Source organism: Cricetulus griseus, chromosome 6 (assembly GCF_003668045.3).
Source record: "Cricetulus griseus strain 17A/GY chromosome 6, alternate assembly CriGri-PICRH-1.0, whole genome shotgun sequence".
Lineage (NCBI taxonomy): Eukaryota > Metazoa > Chordata > Mammalia > Rodentia > Cricetidae > Cricetulus > Cricetulus griseus.
This window is the reverse complement of record NC_048599.1, coordinates 58,763,145-58,782,597: the sequence shown is the minus strand read 5'-3', so window position 1 is coordinate 58,782,597 and position 19,453 is coordinate 58,763,145. Positions and strand designations below refer to the sequence as shown.

At 42.0% G+C, this 19,453-nt stretch overlaps 1 protein-coding gene across 1 annotated transcript in view; it reads left to right on the top strand.

Annotated features, from left to right (window-relative positions):
• Rtf1 (RTF1 homolog, Paf1/RNA polymerase II complex component) overlaps nt 1–19,453 on the top strand; it is a 56,722-nt gene that overhangs the window by 24,274 nt on the left and 12,995 nt on the right. Inside the window, exons 3-7 of the mRNA XM_027422150.2 lie at nt 2,054–2,201; nt 5,640–5,844; nt 10,190–10,304; nt 11,230–11,341; nt 19,242–19,377. Coding sequence (XP_027277951.1) covers nt 2,054–2,201; nt 5,640–5,844; nt 10,190–10,304; nt 11,230–11,341; nt 19,242–19,377 — 716 coding nt within the window. The remainder of the gene's footprint in view (nt 1–2,053; nt 2,202–5,639; nt 5,845–10,189; nt 10,305–11,229; nt 11,342–19,241; nt 19,378–19,453) is intronic.

The following is a 19,453-nucleotide window of genomic DNA, read 5'->3' as shown; positions in this document are numbered from 1 at the left end:
CTGAGGAGGAGTCCAGAGTGCCAGCCACGGTTTGGGAAAGGTGGACTGAGGCCATTTTCCTAACTGAGACATAAATAACAAGTACTATGTGTATGTTTGTGTTATTTCTTGTAACAACCATTGAAACAATGTACATTATTGACTCTTAGTATTGTCTGTGTTGAAATGATGAATTTTTTAGCTCAGTTAACTAAAAAAGAAATTGAACATATGGACTATTTTGAATTATTTTAAACTGACTTAATTTCCTTTGGCATTTAAAACTAGAAATGCCTGAAACTTCAGATTTAAGAGAAATTAAAATTTCTTCCTAGATGGTGATCGAGGTATTGAAATGTAACAGTTTAGAAACTTAATTCACCTATACAAGTCACATTCACTCACATTTTATTTCAGAATATACAGTTGTTTTATCTTCATTCCCCTTTAAATGAAGAATAAATGACAGTAAATTACATTACACCTATAATCCCAACACCCAGGAGGATTACCAGCTTGAGTTCAACAATATTTTATCAGGGTGAAGAAAGAGTGTGGGTTTTGTAAAGGCATAGTTCCTGTGGGCTGCCTCTCCAGAATCACCAAAACAACAGCAAACATTACCCAGCATAAATGTACTTTGTGAGCCAGGTACAGAGTAAGAGCAAAGATGCCGTGTTTTTGTTAAGTAGTAGCTGCAGAAATTTTAGTCTTCAGAATTGAATAGTGTGTGGTGATGAAGGGATCGTCATAATTTAGTGCACAATCCTTATAGAAAATTAAAAAGTAGACTAAAACTCAAGTACTTTTCACCTAAAGTCATTCTAGATTAACAGGTTAAAATATCAAAAGATTTTTGGCCTGAAGTACAAACATGTGCTGCCTGTTGTTTTAATTACTCAAATTGCAGGTTCCTTATGTTTAGAAGTCCAGGATCTCATGAAACATTGTTACAGTGTAATCCAGATTACCCCTCCTCCTCCTCCTTGTTAACATGTATGGGTGTTTTGGTTTCCTATATATCTGTGTAAACTTTGGGTGCCTGGTGCCACGGAGGCCAAAAAAGGCTATTGGATTCCCTGGAATTGGAGTTAAAAGATGGTTGTGAGCTACCATGTGGGAGCTGGGAACTGAACCTGGGTCCCCTGAAAGAGTAGCCAGTGCTCTTGACTTCTGAGTCATCTCTCCAACCCCCAGTCTTTATAACTTTGCAGTCAGTAAAGTGCCTGCCATGCAACATGAAGATAGGAGTTCAGGTCCCTAGCAGCCACATAGAAGCTGGGTGTCATAGTGGTGCATAACCCTACTGCTGGGATCAGTGAAGATAAGCAGATCCTTGGAGCTCACTTCCAGCCAATCTGGCCTATCAGTGAGCTCCAGGCTCAGTGAGAGACCCTGTCTCAAACACTAAAGCTGAGAGCGGTAGGGGAAGACACTTGGCATTGACCTCTAGTATGTACATGCACGAGCATCGCTTGCATACACGTCCACATGTACATGTACACTACACAGAGAAAAATAAATAAATAAAAGTGTATTTTGTGAGTTCTCTGACCGCCCCAAATCTAGTTCTGCAATTACTAGCAGTGTGACTCAGTTCCCATCTTTGTGACTGAATGGGGTCATCTGTAAGAACAGTATGGGCTCTTAACCCTTGAGCTGTCTCTCCAGCCTCAGAGGCCAGATTTGTAAACAAGATTCCTGCTCAGACTTAACAATCTAACTTAACTCACTGCTTCCTTGGAGTTGCCAAAAAGTGGCCTGTCCTTTCTCCCTGTGCTTTTGGCTGCTTTTCCTGCAGAAAGTTCTCTGCCTTCCCGAGACACACCTGAGTGCTTAGCCATCCTGTGTGCTCAGCCAGCATGCCAGCCCTCAGCAATTACTGCCATCTGTACCACAGAAATTAGGAAAAGCTTTGTGTTTGTTTTTAAAAAGTCTCACCATGCAGCCCCATGCTAGCTTCAGACACAGAATCCTTCTGCCTCCCCTTCAAGAATACTGGTATTATAAGCATGTATCACCTCATTAAAGTGCCTAGTTCTATTTCAATTTTCCTTTTTTCCCCCCCTTATAGTGGACATTTGGGAGCAATAAAAATAAGAAGAAAGGAAAAGCCAGAAAAATAGAGAAGAAAGGAACCATGAAGAAACAAGCCAACAAAACTGCCTCCTCAGGCAGTTCAGACAAAGACAGTTCAGCTGAGAGCTCAGCTCCTGAGGAAGGTGAGCTCAGCACCCAGCCCAGGAGGAGGCTGTGAGGACGGGAGGAGGAGCCTGGGTGACAGCTGGGCCTCTGCTATTAGAGCTGGAGACTTTAGTTGTTTTCAGTGACCATGGGTCTGTACTACCAAAGCGCTGGTGAGGCTGCTGGGGTCTTACCATAGATCCCCTGTATTAGTCTCCTCTCAATCTTAAAGACCTTCTTTTCCTTTTTCTGGGTAATTCATGGTCTGATTGAGAAGGGAAAATCTTTGAAACAGATACCAAATTCCATAGAAAATATTCTTCTATGAAGACAGTTCAGAAATTTTGCTATTTTTGTCAATACTAGTTTGACAGCTGAACTTGTTCCAGGACTAGAATGGTAAACTATATTTTCTTGGCCAAAAGAAAAAAGAGAAAAAAAAAGAAAAGAAAGCCTAATCTGGTTTTAAGCCCATGTCCATGAATGTAAGCTGAATCAAACAAATTCTGGTATAACTGATGATTTAATATCCATTAGTAACATATGCTGTCTTTTTGGTTTTGTTTTTTGGTTTTTGTCTTTTACTATTCAGGTCAAACTGGCCTTGTGTTCTCTATATAGTCCTGGTTAGCCTTGAACTGGTGATTCTTCTGTCTCAAACTTCTGAGTCTGAGAAAAGTAAAAAAGAATACAGAATTATGAAAGTCCACTGGATGAGCTTGAGTTTGTGAGGAACAAGATGTTTATGTGGTCTAAAAGCATCGCCTATACACATGAGCCTTTATACAGGGGAATCTGGGAATAATATCTAACACCTAATAATCCAAATTACCAGTGCCAGCAGCCACAGACAGATGTCAGGTACTCCTGCTATGACACTAAAAGGAAGAGAAAAAAAAAAAAATACAGCAGCACCTAGGCCTAGTAGGGTCCCTAGTCAGGGCTGGCACAGTGAGGAGGAGGGCCAAGGGGGTTGGACTGTAACTTAGTGGAAGCCCACTTGTCTATCCTGCTCAAAGTCCTGAGTTCAGACCCCAGCACCATGAGGTGGAGGCAGCAAAGAACATAAACCACTTTTGGAATATGCTTGCCAAATTCATAGCCTAAATTCTTTCTTGACAGAACAAACCAACTAAAGTATTTAAATGTAAATGAAATAAAGTCATATTTAAAATTTAATTTCTCAGTTGCACATTTCAATTGTCTGGCAGTACCACTCAAATGAAGAATTATTAATTTATAAAGAATACAAGCTGAGGTGGAGAGATGGTTCTGTGGTTAAGAGCATGTACACTCTTACAGAAGACCTAAGGTAGGTTCACAGTAAACCACAAGCACCAAGAGAATTTGATACTCTGGCCTCTGAAGGCACTGCACTCAGACACATACACAAATATACACAAAAATATTAAAAAGTAATAAAAGGTAGGCCTGGAGGAATGGTTCAGTGATTGAGAGCACTAAATTCTTTTCCAGAGGGCCCTGGTTCAATTCCCAGTAACCACATGGCAGCTCACAACTGTCTGCAACTCCAAGATATGAAATGTCACACAGATATGCATGCAGGCAAAACACCAGTGCACATAAAGTAAAAGTAAAAATGAGTTTTTTGTTTTTGTTTTTGTTTTTGTTTTTTAAAGACAGGGTTTCTTTGTGTGGCTTTGGAGCCTGTCCTGGAACTCACTCTGTAGGCCAGGTTGGCCTTGAACTCACAGAGATCCACCTGCCTCTGACGCTTGAGTCCTGGGATTAGAGGCATGTGCCACCATTGCCCGGCTAAAATAAAATTATTTTTAAAAAAATAATAATAAATTTAAAAAAGATTGCAGATTTATTCACTCATGAATATAAAAACTGAGATGTTCAAGACAGGGCATTCCCCTTTTAGTGTGGCTTTTTGCTGATGCAGACTCTGCAGAATCTAGAGGTAGGCAAGGTGTGGTAGTATACACTCTCAATCTTAACACTTATGGGGCAGAGGCAGGACAGCCTGATCTACGTAGAGATTTCCAGACCAGCCAGGGCTGCACAGTGAGATGGGGGTTAACTTTTCCTGTTGCTGTAATAAAGTAAGGGAGAAATAGCCCAACGTGGCAGGAAAGGCATGGTGGCAGGAGCCTGAGGCAGCTGGCTGTATTACACCTGCCATCAGGAAGCAGAGAAGAATGCTGGCCCATAGCTCTCTTTGTTTTGTGCATCCAGTACTTAAATACAAGAAGTGGTGCCGCTCACATTTAGAGTTGGGTTTTCCCACCTTGATTAACGTAGTCAAGATATCCCCTCCCAGGTAGGCCTGAGGCTGATCGCCTGTGTGATTCTAGATCTAGTCAGGTTGACAGTCTTCACCATCACACAGAATAAGCTTCACATCCCATAATTCTCTTAAACAATATGGCAGGCTTTAATTCTAAGACAGAGACTGATCCAAGCTTGGTGGTGCAACCCTGTAGTCTCAGCTGCTCTGGAAGCTGAGGTGGTACACTCACATGAACTCAAGATTTGGGGGCCAATTTGGACAACATAGTTAGCCTCCAGCTCAAAACAAAATTAACTGGGCTTGCTAGATGGCTCAGATGTTCAAGATGCTTGCCACTAAACCGGAGAACTGAGTCCACAGAGTGAGTGCCATGACAGGCTCCAGATCTACACAGAGAAACTCTGTCTCAAAAAAAAAAAATAAAACAAAAAAGAAAAGAAAAAAGAAAAAGCCTAATCCTCATTAAAAGATACTGGAGAGAGGTGTAAAGTTTTATAGGCAGTGTTAACAAATGAATATTAAGAAAGTATGAAAGTCATTTTGTTTGTTTAATTTTTTTAAGACAGAATTTCCCTGTGTAGCCCTTGCTGTCCTGGAACTAGTTCTATAGACCAGGCTGTCCTCTGCCTCCTGGGTGTTGGGTTAGAGTTGTGCATCACCATGCAGAGCTAATTTTACAGGTTGTTTTTATAGGTCTGTAAATTTTTTCAAAGTAACAAAGTTGAGTTGAAAGATGAGCATGGTGGGTGGCATAGGCCTGTGAACCTAAAACTCAGGAGACAAGGCTGGGCGTTGGTGGCGCATGCCTTTAATCCCATCACTTGGGAGGCAGAGCCAGGCGGATCTCTGTGAGTTTGAGGCCAGCCTGATCTCCAGTGCGAGTGCCAGGATAGGCTCCAAAGCTACACAGAGAAACCCTGTCTCAAAAAACCAAAAAAAAAAAAAAAAAACCTCAGGAGACAGAAGCAGGAAGAGTTTGAAAACGTCTTGGGCTACATAGCAAAACCCTGTCTCAAAAAGAAAAGGATGTGGTGGTTTATTTTTCTAGCCTGAATTTCCCAAATCTGTTTGCATTTACCAAAGGCAGGTCAAGGAGTCGACGCAAATGAATGGAAGTGGCCATGTGCCATTTCCTCTAGGAGAGAGAGCCAAGGGGCTTCAAGCTTCATACTGGGGTCACCACAATGTAGTGTGAACTGATGTCAGTCCTTTGTTGCAGGTGAAGTGTCAGATTCTGACAGCAACAGCTCCTCTTCTAGTTCAGATTCAGACTCCTCATCAGAAGATGAAGAGTTCCATGATGGCTATGGGGAGGATCTTATGGGAGATGAGGAAGATAGGGCCCGATTGGAGCAGATGACGGAGAAGGAGAGGGAGCAGGAGCTCTTCAACCGCATAGAAAAGAGGGAAGTGTTGAAAAGAAGGTAAGGCTGTCTCCATCGAGTGCTCACTTTGTTTCTCACCATTGAAGGTTATTTTCAGCTTCACAGTGTTGTGAGGCTACAACCATATAATTCTATTTTTCTCACTCATTACAATCTTGATAAGTTACATGAGATACCAAACACTTCGTCTCCCAGGAGGCTTTGTGAAAGATAGTTTTGCCAAACTACAATAACTAAGATTTTGAGGGCTGACAAGATGGCTCAGTGGGTCAAAGCAGTTGCTGCCAAGTCTGATGACCTGAGTTCGATCCCCAGATGCCATGTGATGGAAGGAGAAAACTGACTTCCAAAAGTCCTCTGACCGCCACAGTTTGTCAAGGCATGCATGCGTTCTCCCCACCACAGAATAAATAAATAAAACTGTAAAAGATTCTGAGCATGCGTGAGTCAGGGAGACTGTGATGTTTGGGTTGGGGGTAGTGATACATTTTCATTTTCAGCTGTGAGTGTTTCAGCTACTGATAGGTTGAGATGCAGTCCTTACTAAACTGAAGGGAATCTGTTCATAGGAGTGGAAAATTGGAAATAGGATTAAAGTCTACTTAAGGTCAGCTTTACTAGTAGGTGTTATCCTGTAGGTTTTTTATTAGTTTGTGGTTCTGGTGGTAGAACCTAGGGCCTCAGGCATGCTAAGCAAGATTTCTACTATTGAGCTGTGCCCCCCCTTTTTTATTTTTTATTTTTTATTATTTTTTAAAGATTTTATTTATTTATTACGTCTACAGTCTATACAGTCTTCTGCCTGCATGCCTGTAGAGGGCACCGGATCTCATTCCAGGTGGTTGTGAGCCACCATGTGGTTGCTGGGAATTGAACTCAGGACCTTTGGAAGAACAGTCAGTGTTCTTAACCACTGAGCCATCTTTCCAGCCCTTGATTTTTATTTTGAAACAAGTTTTTGTTGGATATAATGGCACATGATGTTAATCCCAGCACTTAGGAGGTAAAGGCAAGTGGATCTCTGTGTGTTGAGGCCAGCCTGGTCTACATAGTGAGTTCCAGAACAGCCAAAGCTACAAAGTGAGACCATGTCTCAAAAAAACAAAACACTCACAATAAATAAAATGTAATTAATTTTTTTACTTATTTATTTAGTTTGCTAGTTATGGTTTTTCGAGGCAGGGTGTCTCTTTGTAGCCCTGACTGCTCTGGAACTCACTTTATAGACCAGACTGGCCTCTGCTTACTGAGTGCCGGAATTAAAAGCATGTGCCACCACCACCACCCACTGTAATTAATTTTTTTAATAAAAAATAGAGTAAGTACATTATTTAATTTTGATCAGACCAAAATTATTGAGAAAATCACAATCTTGTCTTGATGTTTATATTGTATATGTATGTATGTCTTTGTTGTGTATATAACATGTATGTAAGTATTCATGTTTATGTGTGCACATGAAAGTCAGAAGAGGGTGTCAGGTGTCTTCCTTATATTCTGCCTATTCATTTAAGTCAGGATTTATCCTGGAACCTGGGACTCTGGTTTTCTTGGCTAAGCTGGAAGCCAGCAAGCTCCACTGATCATCCTGTCTCCATCCCCCTCAGAGCTGGAATTATAGGAATGTGTAGGCTGCCTGATTTGTTGTGTGGATGCTGGGATCAGAACTCTGTATCTCATGGTTGTGCAGCAGCTCTTTTAATCACTGAGTCATCTCTCCAGCTCTTGAATTTAGATGTCAATTTATTAATTAGCAAAAGTAATATGGGCCAACTGTGGTAGCAAGGACCTGTAACCCAGCATCTAGGAAGCCAAGGCAGGAGTATTGCTTCAGAATGTTGGGCTTTCAGTCAATGTTCAAAAAGTTGAAGTCTTGGGCTCATGATTGGCTCAGTATAAATTGCTTGCATGGCTTCCCCAAGACACAGGCTCAGTCACTAGCCTAAGTGTTTAATCAGAAGCTGCTTCAGACTCTGGGGCAAAGTTTTTTTCTCACCTCCCAAAAAGGTAAAAGTAAACTTGGCTGTCTTAGGTAACAGAGTGCCCAGAACTGGCTTCCTTTCCTGTCTATCTAGTGTCTTGAAAAGAAAATTGAAGCCCCTTTGCAATTAGTCCATTGCTTCAGGGAGCCTGTTTGTCCCTTCTGGAGACCATGTTAAGTGTGGTGAGCTATCCTAGACAAGAATGTTGGGCTTTCAGTGATCAGAAAGTGGTGGGCGTTCCTTTTCAGTGGGAATGCCTCCAAGGTAACCTACATTACAAAAAATAGGATTTGAAATACTGCACTGGAGTTGTGGGTGAGGAAGGGTGACTTCTAAGGTTTGGCTTTCTCAGCTGTGGATAGAAATCATGAGATTTTGACCAAAAAAAAAAAAAAATCCAATATCATAAAATTTTGACAGTAATTTGTCACAAACTTCATATATGAGTTTTATTCGTATTGATTTATTTTTGAAACAGGGTCTCACTGTGTATCTCTAGATAGCCTAGAACCTGGTTTATAGACCAGGCTGGCCTTGAACTCACAGAAATCATCTGCCTCTGCCTCCTGAGTGCTGGGATTAAAAGCATATGTCACCACACACAGTGAGTTTTATCTTTTTAGGGGAGGAGAGGAGCTGGGGATCAAACCCAGACAGCTTTTCTCATGCTAGGGAAGTATGCTATCACTGAGCCCCTTGTTTAAGTTTTTCCTCTTTAAGAAGCAGTTGACATTCAGGGACATTTTTTAGCAACTAGAAGAATGTTGGAAGGTGATGACAAAACTACTCAGAATCAGAAACACAGTGTTCTATAGCTTATGTGTTTATCTCTGGAGCAATACAGTGTAGCCACTGAGAAAATTCTCTTCATTTTTTTTGTTAGTGTTTTGGAAAGTCTTTTGTTGTTGTTTTCTCGAGCTTTAATCTTGTTGTTTTCCTAAGCTCTAATCTTGTTTTTTTGTTGTTGTTGTGTGGTGGTGGTGGTGGTGGTGGTGGTGGTGGTGGTGGTGGTGGGTGGTGTGTGTGGTGTGTGTGTGTGTGTGTGTGTGTGTGTGTGTGTGTGTGTGTGTGTCCGTCCGTCCGTCCGTCCAGACAGGGTTTCTCTGTGTAGCAGTTGGCTGTGTCCTGGAACTCACTTGTGGGCCAGGTTGACCTGGAACTCATAGAGATCCGCCTACCTCTGCCTCCTGAGTGCTAGGATTAAAGGTGTGGGCTTTCTTCTTCTCCTTCTTCTTCTCCTTCTCCTTCTCCTTCTCCTTCTCCTTCTCCTTCTCCTTCTTCTTCTTTAATTATCATGTTTTAAATTTTATTTTGTATGTAGACGTTTTGCTTACATGTAAGTCTGCGCACAATGTGTGTGCCTGGGGCCTGCAAAGGCTAGAAGAGGGCATCAGACCACCTGTAACGAGAGTTATAAATATCTATATGCCACTGTATGTGCTCTGAGAATCTGACCCAGGTCCTCTGGAAGCTCAGCCTATTCTCCTAAGCATTGAGGAGCCCTCTTTCCAACCACTAGAGACAAAATCTTGCTGTGTTGTCCTGGTTCCCCTGAGCTCAAACAGTCTGTCCACTTGAGCACCACCTCTTGGTGTGAGACACAGGTGTACGCCTGTGTTCAGCTTCACTTAGCGTGTTTTAAATTAATCCATGTAGCATATATGGGCACTTCATTCCTTGTTAGAGCTGATTAGCATTCCATTATAAAGGTATACTATAGTTTGTGAATTTATTCAATTGCCATTAAAGTTGTTCTTGATTTTTCTTCTACTATGAATAATGCTGTTATACAAGTTGATATTCAGATATTTAGGTGCCTATTTTCAGTTAATTTGTGTGTGTTCTGCTGCATTTTTGTTTGATGCACAATTATTTTCTTTATTGAGAGAGTTTAATGTATCCCAAGCTGGCCTCAAACTTACATAGCTGAGAATGACCTTGAACTCTGATCTGATTATTTTCTCTCAAGTCTTTTCCAACTTTATGCTTTTGAATAGCTTGTTAAAGTTTAGTTTATATGTATGGCTGTTTGCCTCTCTGTCAGTACCTCAGTCATACTTGGTGTCCATGCCAGAAGAGGGCATCAAGACTCCCTGGAGCTACAGATAACTCTGAGCTGCCATGTGGGTGGGTACTGGTAATGGAGCCTGGGTCCACTGGTTGAGCAGACAGTGCTCTAAGTCATTGGGCCATCTCTCTAGCCACATGGTCAACAATTTTAATGTACTTACGGTACATTGGAGTTTCTTTCAGGAAGCCAAGAAAATATTTTTGTGTGAGTGTGTAAGACTCATGTTCCAAACTGTTTTACTCCTTTCCTTACTTCCTGTCTCCTAGCCAAATAGAAACTGGCCTTTACATACATTTTATTGCTTTTTAAAAACTAAATATCTTTTAACCAGGTTTGAAATTAAGAAAAAACTAAAAACAGCCAAAAAGAAAGAAAAGAAAGAAAAAAAGAAAAAGCAGGAAGAAGAACAAGAAAAGAAAAAGCTGACTCAGATTCAAGAATCTCAGGTAAGAGGTCACCTGCAAGTGTACCTGAGGTTGTAGTGAGCGTTAAGAGAGAGGGCACTGTTAGCCTAGGTTAGTCAGTGCAGGTTATTTCCTGCATCCTCACCCTGGGTCTCATTAGTCCCTGAACACTTATCTCACCATTGGCTACACTGATGAACTCCTTAGGATTTGCCCACTAGAGTGTGAACATCCCTGAAGGGTAAGTTGGTAAAGTTCCTTTCCCAGATAACCAGCTTGATTCTGTTTACTGAGACATGTGTCACCTCTGCATTTAAAGTAACATATCAAGAGATAATAGATCTAATATAGAGTGTCTTCCAAGAAGAGTTCACTCTGATTGATAATTCATTAATTTTTTATTTTATTTTATTTTGTGTGTGATAGGGTCTCACTGTGTAGCCTTGACTGTCCTGGAAGTTGATACATAGACCAGGCTGAACTCCTGAGTGCTTGGATTTACAGGGGTACACCACTCCACCCAGCCTGATGATAATTATTTGTTTGTTTTTAGGTTTTTCAAGACAGGGCTTCCCTGTGTAGTTTTGGAGCCTGTCCTGGAGCTCTCTCCGTAGATCATGCTGGCCCAGCCTGATAATTTTTAAGTTTTCTATCTATTAGTCAAGTAAAAAGAGGGGTTAGTTTTACTTCTACACCCTCTTTGTCCACAGGATTCCCTTTCTTAGACAGTTTTTTGTTTTGTTTTGTGTTTTTAAGACTGAGTCTTACTGTGTAGCTCTGGCTGTCCTGGAACTCACTCTGTAGACCAGACTGGTGTTGAACTCAAGAGATTCTGCCTCTGCCTCCTGAGTCATGGGCCTCAATGCTCAGATAGGTTTTTAAGTTTGTACAGTCAGTAATTCACAGGGTTGAAAGTGTTGGTTAGCAATACAGTAAAAAGGGCACCCCTGCATACTTCTTTCTTCAGGTAACTTCACACAATAAAGAGCGGCGTTCCAAGCGGGATGAGAAACTAGATAAGAAGTCTCAAGCCATGGAAGAGCTAAAAGCAGAGAGAGAAAAACGGAAAAACAGAACAGGTAAGTGGGGAAATGAATGTTGACTTGTTTTCCCTTTTTAGCTCTCTATATTTTATGGAAGCTTCCAGACATGATGGCAATAATATAATCATCATCTTTTCCATTATTCAGACTCTACTTATTCATAGTCTAATATATCCCATTCAATAATCTTGAAGTGAATGCCAACATCACCATGTTTTAACAATAGTAATTCAGCCCGGCGTTGGTGGCGCATGCCTTTAATCCCAGCACTCGGGAGGCAGAGGCAAGCGGATCTCTGTGAGTTCGAGACCAGCCTGGTCTACAAGAGCTGGTTCCAGGACAGCCTCCAAAGCCACAGAGTAACCCTGTCTCGAAAAACCAAAAAAAAAAAAAAAACCAATAATAATTCAACATCCCTATAGACAAGAGCCCCAGTGTTATTTCTTTCTGTGGGTGCTGGAGATAGAAGCCAGGGCTTCATGCATGTTAGTCAGGCCCTCCCAGCTTCAGGACTCATGTGGGGGTTTGTTTTGTTTTGTTTATCTGAAAGCAGTATCTCATAGTCCATGCTGGCCTTGGACTCACCGAGTAGCTAAGGATAACCTTGACTCCTGATCCTCCTTCTATCTTCTGAGTGCTGGGATTACAGGCTTGTACCATTAGGCTCAGTCTCATAAATCTCATTTTGAACTTAACTTCTTTTTCTGTTTTTTTTTTAAAGATTTATTTATTTCTGTATTTTATGTACATAGATGCTCTGTCTTCATGCACACCAGAAGAGGGCATTAGATCCCTTTATAGATAGTTGTGAGCCACCATGTGGTTGCTGGGAATGGAACTCAGGACCTCTGGAAGAGCAGCCAGTGCTCCTAACAGCTGAGCCATCTCTCCAGCCCCCCCCTCCCGTTTTTTTGTTTTTGAGATAAGGTTTTTACTTTGTAGTCCTGGCTGGCCTGGTACTTGCTGTGTAGACTATGCTGGCCTTAGCAAAGATCTGCCTGCCTGTGCCTTTCATGTACTAGAATTGAAGGTATTTGCCACCATGCCCTGTTAAACTTTTTCTTTTTAATTATTATTTTCTTTTTAATTATTTTAATTATTTCAAGCCGGGCGGTGGTGGTGTATGCCTTTAATCCCAGCACTCGGGAGGCAGAGGCAGGTGGATCACTGTGAGTTCGAGACTAGCCACAGGGAAACTCTGTCTCAAAAAACAAAAAACAAAAATAAAATGATTTCAAGATTATATGTCTGTTTTGCCTGTGTATCAGTGCAGTACCACACTGGGAAGCCATAACAGGACATCAGCTCCCCTGAAACTGGAGTTACAGACAGTTGCAAGCCACTCTGTGGGTACTGGGAACTGAACCCGGGCCCTCTGTGAGAGCAGCAAGTATTCTTAACTGCTGAGCCATCTCTCCAGCCTCTACACATAAAGGCTATACCATAAACATATGCATGCACACACACACACACATGCACGTGGAGTAGCAGGGCTGGAGAGATGCCTCAGAGGTTAAGAGTGCATCCTGTACAATCATGAAGAACTGTTGTTTGTATCCCAGCACAAGCTGGGCATTTTACAAATGCCTAAAATTCCAGAGCTGAGGAATCTAATACCATCTTGGCCTCTGTACACAAGCAGGAGCATGTATATAGACCCACATACATGTATATAGACACATATACATAAATAAACCTTTTTGAGTGGGGGGTTGTTTTGGTTTTTTGAGACAGGGTTTCTCTGTGTAGACAATCCTGGATGTCCTAGAACTTGCTGTGGAGACCAGGCTGGCCTCGAACTCACAGCGATCCACCTGCCTCTGCCTCCTAAGTGCTGGGATTAAAGGCGTGCGCCACCAATGCCTGGCTTTGTTTTGGTTTTTTGAGACAGAGTTTCTTTTTGTAACCCTGTCTGTCCTGGAACTCTCCTTGTACATCAGGCTGTCCCCAAACTCAGAGATCTACCTACCTCTGCCTCTGGAGTGCTAGGATGAAAGGTCTGTACCACCACTGTCTAGCTATAAATCTTTTTTTTCCTTTTCTTTTTTTTTTAAGCATTGAATCCCTCATGATCCAGTGTATCCTTAGTGTTTGGCTTCCTCATCAGCAAAGATCCCCTGAGCCATGTATGGAGAGGGTATGATATAGATGCCCCATTTAGGACTGGGCATTCTGCAGTCTTATTCTCTGTAGGTTTGGATCCTGTCCTAGAACTAGCTCTGTACACCAGGCTGGCCTTTAATTGGGCATCCTTACAAACATGGTGTTGTTAGTTGGGGTTCTCTAAGAGTAACACCTTACAGAATGATTGTGTGTGTGTGTGTGTGTGTGTGTGTGTGTATGTGTATGTGTATGAGTATGTATACATGCATACATAACACACACATACGGGATTTATTTGAATGACTTGCAGGCTGTGGTCCAGCTAATCCAATGAAGGCTGCCTATATACTACTGAAGGTTCAGTCCACCAGGCTAAATGTCTCAACTGGTGTTGAGCATACACTGGAATCCTAAGGAAGTAGGCTCTAATGCCAGCGTAGGTGTGGACTTGATTGCAAGGGTGGGAGGAAGCAAGCAAAAAGAGAGAGCTTCCCTCTTCTGTGACCTTTATATAGGCTCCAGCAGAAGGTATGGCCCAGATTGGAGGTGGGTCTTCCCACCTCAAAGATCCAATTAAAAATGGATCTTCTCACTTCATATGATCCAATTAAGCAAAAACAAACAAACAAAAAATCTCTCACAGGTGTGCCTAGCCATTTCTGTTTTAATTTCAGATGTAGTCAAGACAGTGGGTGAGGTAATACTTAGAGGGCTTTACCAAGCAGAGGTGAGGGCTTCCTTGAATAGGTTGAGCAGCCCCACTCTTGTAACCACCACCCCACACTCTGCCCTTCCCTGAGGTCTCATGCAATTAACGCAGAGTTACAGCAGGCAGCTGGGATCTGCTGTGTATTCTTGTGAGGGTCTCTCTCCACTGCTCCCTGGGGGATGTAAATAGTCAAGCCCAGCTAGGATAATCCCTTCACAAGGGAGTGAAGCTGAACTCCTCGAGATGGCTTTTGCTTGGCTCAAAGGATAGTCATGCATAATACCCCTTTCTTTCTCTTTTCTTGCCCAAGTGAAGGTTGGACTAGGAACATTGTAATGTGTGTGTGTGTATGTGTGTATCTATGTATATGTATGTACGTGTATGTATATGTATGTATATATGTATATATAAATAAAATCTGGAATTGATATGTAAATGAAATTGTTTCTACTTAAAAATAATATATGTATTTATTTTAAGTTAGAAACAATTAGCTGACACTCACATTCAGGGGGCCTGTTTTGGTCCTATGTTGGTTCTCCAGCTGTCAGACTGGAGTCCATGAGTTCCCATTTACTCAGGTCAGCTGTTTCTGCGGGTTTTCCCAGCATGTTCTTGACCCCTTTGCTTAACACTCCTCCCTCTCTGAAACTGGATTCCAGGAATTTGGCTTAGAGCTTGGTTGTGAGTCTCTGCTTTTGCTTCCATCAGCTACTAGATGAAGACTCTAGGATGGCATTTAAGGAAGTCATCACTCTCATTATAGGGGATGGGCATTTAAGGTAGCCCCTCCACTATTGCTTAGGTTCCTTGTTGGGGTCATCCTTGTGGATCTCTGTACAATTTCCTAGTGCCAATTTTCTCTTTTAACCTATAGTGGCTCCCTCTATTGATGTGTCTCTTTTCTTGCTCTCCTCTATTCCTGTCCCAACTCAATCTTCCTGATCCCTCATGTTCGCCTACCCCCTCCTCTTCTCCCTGAACCATGTACATCTTAGGCAAGTGTTTTGTCATTGACCACAGCCTATACCTTTAGTCTTTTAGGAGTAGTAGGATGCTGGGAATGGAGCCTAGGGTTTCAGGCATGCCAGACTACAGTATGGGCAGAAGAATATTCATTCTACTGATTATTCATTCCATTTTTGTGCCTTTTCACTGTACAGAGCTAGGATTTTGGTTCATTTATTTGCTTTTTAAGGATAACATCAAAAACCTAGGGCTGGGGAGATGGCTCAGCAGTTAAGAGGCCCTGGGTTTCAGAAGCCCTGGGTTCAGTTCACAACACCCGTATGACTGCATACAACCAACCATTGTAATGGCACTTCTGGTGCCCTCTTCTGGCCAGACATGCACATGGTACATAGATATACATGAAGACAAAACAGCCATACATATAAAATAATTTTGATAAAATCAAAGAAACAGGGGCTGGAGAGATGGCTCAGCGGTTAAGAGCACTGGCTGTTCTTCCAGAGGACCCGGTTCAATTCCCAGCACCCACATGGCAGCTCATAACTGTCTATAACTCCAGTTCAAGGAGATCTAACACCTTCACACCAATGCACATAAAATAAATTTAAATAAACTAGTTTTTAAAAAAAAATCAAAGAAACAGAAAAAAATCAGCATAATGAGCTGGGCATGGTAGTGCACTGGGGAGACAGAGACAGGCAGATCTCTGAATTTGAGGCCAGCCTGATGTATAGAGTGAGTTCCAGGACAGCCAGATCTACATAGGTTCTTTTATATGTGCTTCTGAGCTATGGGCCTTGTCCTGCTTTCCTTTGAAATTTAATTTGCTGCGGTTTTGCTCTGAATTCAGGCATGCTTAGGTTTGTTGATTTGTTTGAGACAAGGTCTGTAATTCTATGCAGTCATAGTTGACCTTAAATTTGTAGTTCTTATGTTTCCACCTCCTGAGTGCTAGGATTGCATACCATTAGGCCTAGTTAGGTCATAAGTTTATTATAAAGGCTATTACAAAGGATACAGCTGAAGTGATTCATAGAGTGGGACATTTGCAAGGAAACTCCCCTATCTCTCTGGACAGGCCACCCTGCAGGAACTTCCATTGGTTCAGCTACCCAGCTTTCCACATCCTATCATATGCAAGGTTTTTGTTTTTTAAAGTTTTTGAGGCTTCATTACATAGGAAAGTTGAGCAAATCATTGGCCATTGGTAATCTGCTTAACCTTCAGCCCCTCTCCCCTCCCTAGAGAATCTGAGTCTCAGCTCTCTAATACTACCTTGGTCTTTCCAGGGACCAGACCCTGTTCTGAAGCTACCTATGGGCTTGCAGCCACCAGTCAACTCATTAGCATATTAAAAGACACTATCACTTTGAAGATGCCATGGATTTTAGGAGTTGTGTGCCAGGAAAGGGAATGAAGATGTATTTCGTAATGTCACACAAGGTATATTAAGGGAAGTTCAGCTTCCGCATCCTTCTACTTGATGCCTTGCCCCTCCCATAGTGAGCCTCACTTAAACATTTCACATATATGCCTGGGGAATGGGGTATCACTCAGTTGGCAGGAACTTTGCTAGCATTGCACAAAGCCCTGTGTTTGATCTCCAGCAAGTACTAACCAGGCATGATGGCACACCTCTAATCCTACCATTTGGCTGCAGTAGTTGAAACAGTAGAATCAGAAGTCTGAGGTTATCATTGGTCACCTGGCAAGTTCAAAGCCAGTTTAAAAATATATCAGACCCCTGTTTCTCTGTTTAGTTCCTGTCTTCTTTTCTGTAAACATACATACATACCTTCCTTATTTCCTTCCTTTCTTGTTTTGTATTCTGGAGGTTTTTCCTGGTTTGGGGTTTAGGGTGGATCTTTTGTTGTTTGAGTTTTTTAAATACTAGAGAAAGAACCCTCCTGCATGTATGTATGAGAACATTTTTATTTTTATTTATTTTGTGTTTGTATATATGGGGGCACATATATGCCATATAAATGGCATTCAGAAGACATCTTTTGAGAGTTGGTTCTCTCCTTCTGCTATATGAGTTCTAGGGATCAAACTCAGCTTGGCAGACTTGGTGGCAAGCACCCTTTGAGCCAGTTTCCCAGCCTAATTTTTTTGTTGTTGTTTTGAGACATTACCCACACTGGCTTTGAACTCAACTTTCTCCTGGCTCAGCTTCCCAAGTATAGACAATTACCAACCACTATACCAGGCTCTACTTCCTTTCTTTTATATAGCTGCTAGAAGACTACCATTTTTCGTGAATTAAATTTCCTTGCCAGCCAGGGGAATTCACAGCATTCACAAGACAGTCTCCATCACTGAGAGAAAAACCTTCATTAGAATAAAACAACACTGATTGGTGTTTCATGCTGTTCAGACCACCTTCATGCTGAGCAGACAAGTAGAACAGTGCACTGAGCCAGAAGCTTACAGTGTTTGCACTGGCCCTTTAAAATTCACCTGTCACTCAGGAAGTAGTAGTGTCTCTCTTCCCTTTTTAATTGTCTATGTGCATGTGTGTTCATGCATCAGAGGATGCCAGGAGAGGGCACCAGATCCTTTGGAGCTAGAATTAGAGGGGTTTTGAGCGCCTCGTGTGGGTGCTGGAACTGAATCAGGTCCTCTGTGAGAGCAGTAGTAATTCTGAATCGTGAGCATCTCTCTAGCACATCTCTCCTTTTTGACTCATTTTTCACAGCTTTACGGAAATGGAGGTGGCATGAGTGACTGAGTAGTACTCCCATTTGTGAACATTGAGTTTGCTTTCACTCTTCTGCCATTACATAGTACTACAAATTCAAAATAAAGTTTTCCTTAAACTCTAGGAAGATAATGATAATGGCCCAGTATAGTGATGTAAGTTTGTTATCCTAAACTAATACAGGAGAAAAAAAGGTTTTTAGTTTGTTTTGTTTTGTTTTGTTTTTCAGGACAGGGTTTCTCTGTGTAGCTTTGGAGCCTGTCCTGGAACTCTTTGTAGACTAGACTGGCCTCGAACTCACAGGATCTGCCTGCTTCTGCCTCCCGAGTGCTGCTATTGAAGACGCGTGCCACCACCACCTGACCAGAAGAATTTTGAGTTCACAGATAGCCTAGACTAATAGTGAGATTGTGTCAAAAGCCGAACAATGCTGGTGGGATGGTCAGTGGTGAAGAGTACTTGGTGGTCTTTTATCACACATGAGTTCCGTTCCCAGAAAATATCTCAGGAGAATCTCAAGTACCTGTGACTCCAGCTCCAGGGGATCTGATACTTTGTCCTCCTTGGGCACCTTCACATAATGGGGGCAGGAGAGGGGAGAGGAGAATTATGAGTTTTCTTCATTCTTTCCTGTCTGACTTAAAGCATCTTGAATACAGTAAGAGACACAAGGGAGCCAGCAAAACAGCTCAACAGGTTAAAGGCATTTGCCCCCTTGCCCCTGCCACTAACAGCCTGAGTTGAATTGCTAGAACCCACATGAAGGGAGGAGGGACCTGACTCCTGCATGTTGTCCTCTGACCTCCTCATATATACATACATACATACATACATACATACATACATACGAAGTCATCGAAAGCCTTTTTTTTTTAAGATTTTATTATGTATACAGTGTTCTGTCTGCATGTATGCCTGAAAGTCAGAAGAGGGCACCAGATCTCATTACAGATGGTTGTGCGCCACCATATGGTTGCTGGGAATTGAACTCAGAATCTCTGGAAAAGCCAGTGCTCTTAACCTCTGAGCCATCTCTCCAGCCCTAAAACCTTTTCTTAAAGAGAACAGGGCCTGAACGTATAGCTCACTGTTAGAGCACTTGCCTAGCATGTAAGAGTCCCTGTGTTAGTCCCCAGTATGTGGGGAGGGTTGGGGGATGTCGCTATGATTGGTACCACCTTATAACAACCTTCTGACTTCTTTTTTTTTTTTTTTTTTTTTTTTTTTTTTTTTTTTTTTTTTTTTGTCTGTTTGTGGGACCTGATTTTGGTGCCTGAGTATTTAACTGTGATTTACCTCAGTGTGACTCAGGTTATTACAGAGCAGTCTAGGAAGGGTAGGCTGTCTGCTCAGGTCTCTTTTCTATGTTCCAGTTCTTTTCAAAGACGAAAAATGAGTTGATTTCTTGTTTGTGGAGAGTATATAGGTAAATGTTTCCTCTTTTGTTCTAGCTGAGCTCCTCGCCAAAAAACAGCCATTGAAAACCAGTGAGGTCTACTCTGATGATGAGGAGGAGGAAGATGATGACAAGTCCAGTGAGAAATCAGACCGCTCGTCCCGAACGTCATCATCTGACGAAGAAGAAGAGTAAGTTGTGTCTGTTTTCATCTAGCAGGATACGTGGGGTGAAAGTATTAAAGGTTCCATCATTAAGGGAATCCAA